The sequence below is a fragment of the Pteropus alecto genome, unplaced genomic scaffold (assembly GCF_000325575.1).
Source record: "Pteropus alecto unplaced genomic scaffold, ASM32557v1 scaffold61, whole genome shotgun sequence".
In the NCBI taxonomy this organism is placed as follows: Eukaryota; Metazoa; Chordata; class Mammalia; order Chiroptera; family Pteropodidae; genus Pteropus; species Pteropus alecto.
In genome coordinates this window covers 16,539,177-16,545,830 of record NW_006434835.1, presented here as the reverse complement: position 1 = coordinate 16,545,830, position 6,654 = coordinate 16,539,177, and the positions used below count along the sequence as shown (strand labels likewise).

The 6,654-nt window shown below is 43.9% G+C and overlaps 2 protein-coding genes across 2 annotated transcripts in view; both read left to right on the top strand.

Annotated features, from left to right (window-relative positions):
* FNDC4 (fibronectin type III domain containing 4) overlaps positions 1–721 on the top strand; it is a 3,166-nt gene extending 2,445 nt beyond the window's left edge. Inside the window, exon 7 of the mRNA XM_006910338.3 lies at positions 108–721. Coding sequence (XP_006910400.1) covers positions 108–143 — 36 coding nt within the window. The 3' untranslated portion in view covers positions 144–721. The remainder of the gene's footprint in view (positions 1–107) is intronic.
* Positions 722–2,534: 1,813 nt separating this feature from the next.
* Positions 2,535–6,654, top strand: part of IFT172 (intraflagellar transport 172) — a 32,403-nt gene continuing 28,283 nt past the window's right edge. Inside the window, exons 1-5 of the mRNA XM_006910335.3 lie at positions 2,535–2,724; positions 5,316–5,459; positions 5,662–5,774; positions 6,200–6,239; positions 6,545–6,610. Of these exons, the coding sequence (XP_006910397.1) occupies positions 2,686–2,724; positions 5,316–5,459; positions 5,662–5,774; positions 6,200–6,239; positions 6,545–6,610 (402 nt within the window). The 5' untranslated portion in view covers positions 2,535–2,685. The remainder of the gene's footprint in view (positions 2,725–5,315; positions 5,460–5,661; positions 5,775–6,199; positions 6,240–6,544; positions 6,611–6,654) is intronic.

Genomic DNA, 6,654 nt, shown 5'->3' with positions numbered 1-6,654 from the left:
AAAGAGGAAAAGCCAAGAAGGGACAGAAGAGAGGGAGAATGGAAATTCGGGATGGAGGAGTCTATTATCTTCCTGAAATTAGAGACTCAAGCCATTTTCTTTCACAGAAGAAGTCACCATCTGTCAACACTATTGACGTATAAGTGAAGAAACAGAACCAGAAGAGAGATGCACTACAACCTGGGGATAGGGATGGGGTCAGGGAGAGCCTAAGATGGTGATCTGCCCAAGACTGAAGAATCTCACAGTCTCTCAGAAGATAATGACACTCTCACAATCTCAGGCCTGGTACCCATCCTCTTTCCACTGTGAGCGGGGCCAGAAGGTAGGTCTGTTAGGGTCTGTACCCCTGGACTTGGGGAGTGGATATCAGATGGGATATGTCCTTCTATCCCCCAGGTCCAGGGGAGAATCACTTGTTAAACCCTATCTCATTAGGTCCCAAATGGGGCCCCCATTTCACCTGCATCAGGACTCTCAGCATCCCCAGCTGCCCCCACATCTTGCCTCTGGGTCTCAGAGAGGGGTGTTTCTGTAGGTACTGCCCCTCCCCCAGCAAATAAAAGGAATAGTCTGGGCCTCGAGACAGACATTGCACTGCACTACTCCAATGTCTTCCATGGAGCCTCAGGTGCTCCCTCTCTCCACTGGCAGCACCCCCAGCTGCTGGTGATCTCACCCCTTGGACATTTTTCCAATAAAGGTTCTTGGACAAACTGGAGCTGACTGTATAGTATGCTGAAGACATTTCCCCACCTTTTATCTCCTGACTACAAGGGCCCCTCACGCCACCATCAACTTGACAGGAGCAGACTCTCATTTTAAGGTGCTTGCTTTCATTCTCCAGCCTGGAATGTGTAGAGAGGGGCCAGAAGGGGGTGTAGAAAACTACAGCGCTAGTTCTGTTTGCTTTGTTGGGGGAAAAGGAAAGATGAAGATATAAATTTTTTCTGCACGAGTGGAAACTAGTCACATGAGAGGGCCAGTAACCTTTTATCTTCACTAGCCACATCAGCAGCCCAGCTCCTCACCATTTATTCCTCTGAGTCCTCCATCAACCTTGAGCTAATTCTCAGAGAAGGAATAAACAGTATCTTAGGACAAATGAAAGCAGCTACACCAATGTGTCCCTTGGTGCCACATGTTTCTTGCCTGTGCGCTCCCGTGCCTATTCTTCCCTGCCCTCACTTTCCCCTTGGTCTCTGTCTGTCTCTGTGTCTGTTCATTCTGTCAAAGTCAATAACAATTGTAAAGCACACATGACTTTACATTCACTCTGCCACTAGATCCAGAGGCAAATTCTGGACATAAAGCTGAAGGGTTGGAACTTCCCTGTCAAAAGAATTATATAATTTGAGCTCTGGAGCCTCCTTGTTGGACAGAGTAGCTGTCCTCTACCCTTCCCTAAGTTCCAAGGATGGTTGGTGCCGGTGAGAGAAATATCTCTTGACATTTGCAACCACTTTGGTGGAAAGGCTTCAGAACCTAGAATCTGGCTGGAAAACATATACTGTACTTTCTAGAGGGTTACAGGGCTTCTCAACTTTAGGTCTTTCCAGAAAAGGCTTATGAATAACTCTCTTTTTCTGTATCTTGATCTCTCTGGTATGTTATAAGAAATTAGAGCAATAATTCCAAAAAAGATCCGAATCCAAACAAAGGTAAAGAAGTCAATATGTTTTCTACTCAACCAAGCTCCAGCTCCAGGTGTCACAAGGTATAACAATCTATCGGCCAAGCTCTGAGCCAAGCTCTGGTTTGCCCTTCACCCTGAACCACGAAAGCATCTCCAACTAAGCAGCAGTCTTAATCCACCGTTTACCTAATTTAGAAGCAGGTTACCTTACCTCTTCCTGGCTTCTGGTTCCAAAACACTCACTTCTCAGACTGGACACGTCATCATTTCTTGGGATGCGAGTGTCACTGGGTATAGTAGCATGGCATAAAAATAAGCTAAGAGTTGAGAAGAAATATAAAGGGTGTTTAAATGCACCAACTCTGGATCGAATCCCAGTTCAGCCCTTAACTGACTGTGTTACTTTGGGCCAATATTCTAATCCTGAATCTCTTGTTATGTAAAATGAGACTAATAATGCTATCCCTTCAAAAGGCAGTTTTGAGATTAAATGAGATAATGCATGTGCAACACTTTGCACAGTACACCTGGCAGACACATACTGAATGTTTACTGTTGAGATATGAGCCTTGGGATCCCATGTAAGTTATATGGGATCCCGTGTGGTCCCATATAACCTATTTGGGTTCAATTCCGTAAACTGTAAAAGGCCTAGAATAGCAACTGCCCTGCTTTCCTTTAGGGCTGTGAGGATTAAAAGAATGCACTAAATCACGATGTCGTACATCAAAGAGCAAGAAACACTGCGGTTACTAGACCCGAGGTTTGCAGGCTTGCTTGTAGGCGCGGCTTGAGCTTGAGTTTCCATGCAGCGACGGGATTGGTCAAGGAGAGGATTCATCAAATCTTGACAGGGTCCCGCCTTAAATCTCATTGCGCCTGCGCACGTTCTGTTTGTTTCACCGCGAATCTACGTGGTGACCTTGCGACTTGTGTTTCGCTCTGGTCGCAGTTGCGTCAGCGGCGTCGCTGCGGCTGCGTGGCGGGGTTGTCCAGGTAACTACGGGAGTTGTCGCTGTCTGGTGGCATCTGAAAGACAGCAGTTCGTCATGCAGTTGAAGCACCTGAGGACCCTGCTGAGCCCTCAGGTGAGGAGTTGCGTGCCTCTTCCCTCTCCCGCTCGCCTTAATGCTCCAAGAAAAAGTGGGAGGGCTGAAGATTAATAATGTTGAGCACCTACTGTGTGCAGAAGACTGACGTCTGTAGCGATGATTCGGACTGTTCTGTCGATAGTGTTCAGTAGGCGAGAAGAGCCCCTAACTGCTGTAGCCTTCATTGCGTTTTCATTGAACATCAGTTCTGTGTACCAGGCCCCGTGCTGGAGCTCGTAGGGATCCAGAACTAGCTCAGTTATTGCCCCTGCCTTCAAGAGGCTCGTACTAAAGGGAGAGGCGCACATGTAAACAACAACACAAATCTACACCGAATTAAATAAGCGCTTTAAGTTCAAGCCCCAAAGAGGAAGTGCAGAAAACTGCACTGTTCTTTCTAATGGTTAAGATCTCAGATCCAGAAGAGTCTGGGTACTGGAGGAGGAATCCTGAAACATGGTGAAGAAAACCTGGATTTAGGAAGACCAGAATTCAAGTCCTAGCGCCCCCACTATTTTAAATAAATGACCTGATACCACTGACTTTAGCCCCTATCACTCAGCCTCTCTGAGCACTCACACAACTTTTTCATTTGGAAAATGAGATTAATAATAATAGCAACTTTAGGAGATTTGGGAAGAGTGAAAGGAAGAAATAAACACAAAGAACATTGTAAACTGAAAAACAGCGTAAAAACTGATAGACAGGAGAGGAGGACATTTAAAATTCAAAGGACAAAATAATACAAAGCTAATAAGAATAATATCTGCCATAACTTTAATATGTACAAGGGCAGCATAAGTAAAGAAGTTAAAATTGCAGTTTATGGAGTCAGGTATACATGGATTTAAATCTTGGTCTTGCCACTTGCAAACTGTATGTAAACTTGAGCAAATTACTTAACCTTCTGGTGCCTCAGTTTCTCCATCTGTAAAAGATGTATAATAATAACATCTACCTCAGAATTATGAAGTAAGACGAGATAATACAAGCACTTCCCAATCTATTGTAAGTGTTTGTTAAAGTTTAGCTATTATTGTGCTATTCCATACCTCGTTTAATCCTCATGACAGTCCTGTGAGGAACATATTGCAGAGAAAGGAGAATTGATTGATGATGAGAATCAGGAAGGCTTCACAGAGGATGTAGCATTAAGAGAATAGAAGGAAATTAGAACAAAAGAGTGATGTGCTCATTGCTCAGTAAACTGCCCTCTGAATCTGTAATTTAAAAAATCCTTTAATGGAATAATTGGAAATGAAATCCTCCTTCCAATTTTCAAAATAAGATGATGTCATGATGGAGGAAAGGGCCAAATGTCCAGGAGCAGACAAAGTGATGAAGGATGCTCAGCAACAGTTGTTGAGGAGTCCTCAGTCCTTCTAACCTAATTTAATCAAGAATTGGAGGGTAGTAATGGTGGTGGCATGGCTATTTTCTGACTTTGGTGTGAAGATTTTGATGAAGAAAAGCCTTTCTTTTCCTCTGACTTTGGAGACAAGTGGGTTAGAAGTGAGAAGTAACAGTTAACAAAACTTAGATCAATTACCTGCGTTCTAGAGCCCAGGTAATTAATCAAACAATTAAAACAGAAACTAAATTTTTTATTTCAAGGAGGGAAATCCTTAGTGCAGAATCATAAAGGACCAGGGCTGGTGGTGGAGGAGAGAGATGTGGCAAGAATAATTCACTGGGAGATGATCACTTCTAACTCAGGCTTTTGTGAACTGGGTAGTGAACAGTTAAGGAATAAAAAACAAGGTGGCATTGTTCATCCTAAATCTCAACTCTGACTAATCTACTCCCTATTCCACAACTTTCAGTCTTTCCCTTTTATATCAAACAAGCCCAAACTCAGTCTAGCTTTGAAGATCCTCCTTGAGCTGGCCTCAGTCTGTTTTTCCTGCCTTACCTCTTCTATTCTGCTAATTACAGGATTGTTTCGTCTAAATTAAATTACTATTTCTTGACCATGCTTGCCTTTATTCATACCATTCCTTCTACCTCAGATAATTTCTCCACTCAGCTGCATTCATTCTTCAAAACTTAATGTTGATCATATAAACATAAAATTATCTCAGGCTTCTCCAAACTATTATAGTGCCTTGGACATACCTCTCTTATGAGACTGTTCCTATTTTTGTACCATCTTATTAGATCCTGGGACAGGAATCATGTTTTTCTCTTTGTCTCCCTCTCAGCCCCTGGCCAAGTGCCTTTCTCAGTGAGCCACTTAGAAAGTGTTAATGAATGAATGGCTAAAGACCAAAGCTTAGATCAATTAAATTTATTTCAGTAGCAGACCTGCGATATGAGGGCACAAGGCCATTGCAGGGACACATTGGTACAGTTGACTAAGAATGTCACCTCTTAGTACATTTGCATTATGGGTTTCTAGAAGCACCTTGTTCTCACAGTCTAGGGTTTTATGGCCTTGGAGCCCAGGATGGATCATGGACATCTCTTTGTTTTAAGGACTGTTGTAAGGAGAAGTGACCAAATTTTCACTAGAAATAAAGGAACTGGAAATGCTTTTGGCCTTCCAGACCAGCACCTGGATTTATTTTTTCCTGCCTTTGCCTCTGCAGGATGGAGCTGCAAAGGTGACCTGTATGGCTTGGTCCCAGAACAATGCCAAATTTGCTGTCTGCACAGTGGACAGAGTGGTGTTGCTATATGATGAACACGGGGAGCGGAGAGATAAATTCTCCACCAAACCAGCTGACATGAAGGTGAAGAGAGTTCTCATGTGTACCTTAGCCAGCTGATGGGGCCTTTTGAACCTAGAAAACTTCCCTAACTCATTTCCTAGCCATAGGAATGGTTTGCCCCTACTTTTCTCAGTATAAATCCCTCAAGCCCATTATAGTCACACATGCTTTTCTTCCCATTTCTTTCACATATACTCATTCCTTTTTTTTCTTTAACTCTTAGTATGGCAGGAAGAGCTATATGGTGAAGGGCATGGCTTTTTCTCCTGATTCCACTAAAATTGCCATAGGACAGACTGACAACATCATCTATGTCTACAAGATTGGAGAAGATTGGTGAGGATAGAAATTGGGAGATGGGGTGAAAAGAAGTGGAAGGCAGGAATAAATGCCTCCCCAGGGAGAGGAATAGAGAGGATGAGGAGCCAAACCGGGGCGTGGAAGGCAGAAGCCTTCCGGAGTCTATTGCTGCTTCCCTACCTTTGCCCGCCCTCCGCGTTCCGCAATCTCATCCCTGGAGGAGTCAGGCTGAGGTCAACAGGGAGGCCCTGTGAGGTCCTGGGGAGTCCCAGCTGATGTAGCATCTTTGTTACTGCTCCAAAGCTACACAGGCTCCCTCCTTTTAGGGCACCTGTGGAGTGGCAGGAAACACTAGTGGGCCAGGAAAGTATACGCTTCTTTTTCTTTTCCCCCAGCATTATTTGTATCTGTTTATTTATGGAAGTGGTTTTTAATATGCTTTCTCTCCTTTTATTTGGCAGGGGTGACAAGAAAGTCATCTGTAACAAGTTCATCCAGACGGTAAAGTTCAGGGCTATTAGGACGAACAGATGTGTATCGGTATACCTGCTTATGAATACAACCAGGAGTTGCAATTTTTAACATCTGTATCTGACTTTTCCTACTGCAAGGATGGTGCTACCTGGCTGCTGCTCATTCTCATCGGCTTTCTTCCTTAGAGCCCAGTTGTGTCCCCTCCTTTCCTTCCCTATAGGCAGTTGGGGTAGTGGCACATGGCAGGGTATGTAGCTTGTTCAGATTCAGTTGTTATAAATGTGCTAACATACATAAATGGGGTTATCCTCTTCATTATTTCTTTCTTACAGAGTGCTGTTACTTGTCTGCAGTGGCCAGCAGAGTATATCATTGTCTTTGGACTGGCTGAAGGGAAGGTGAAGGAGGGAAGAGAAACAGAGGAGAGGTTGTGGGTGGGGAT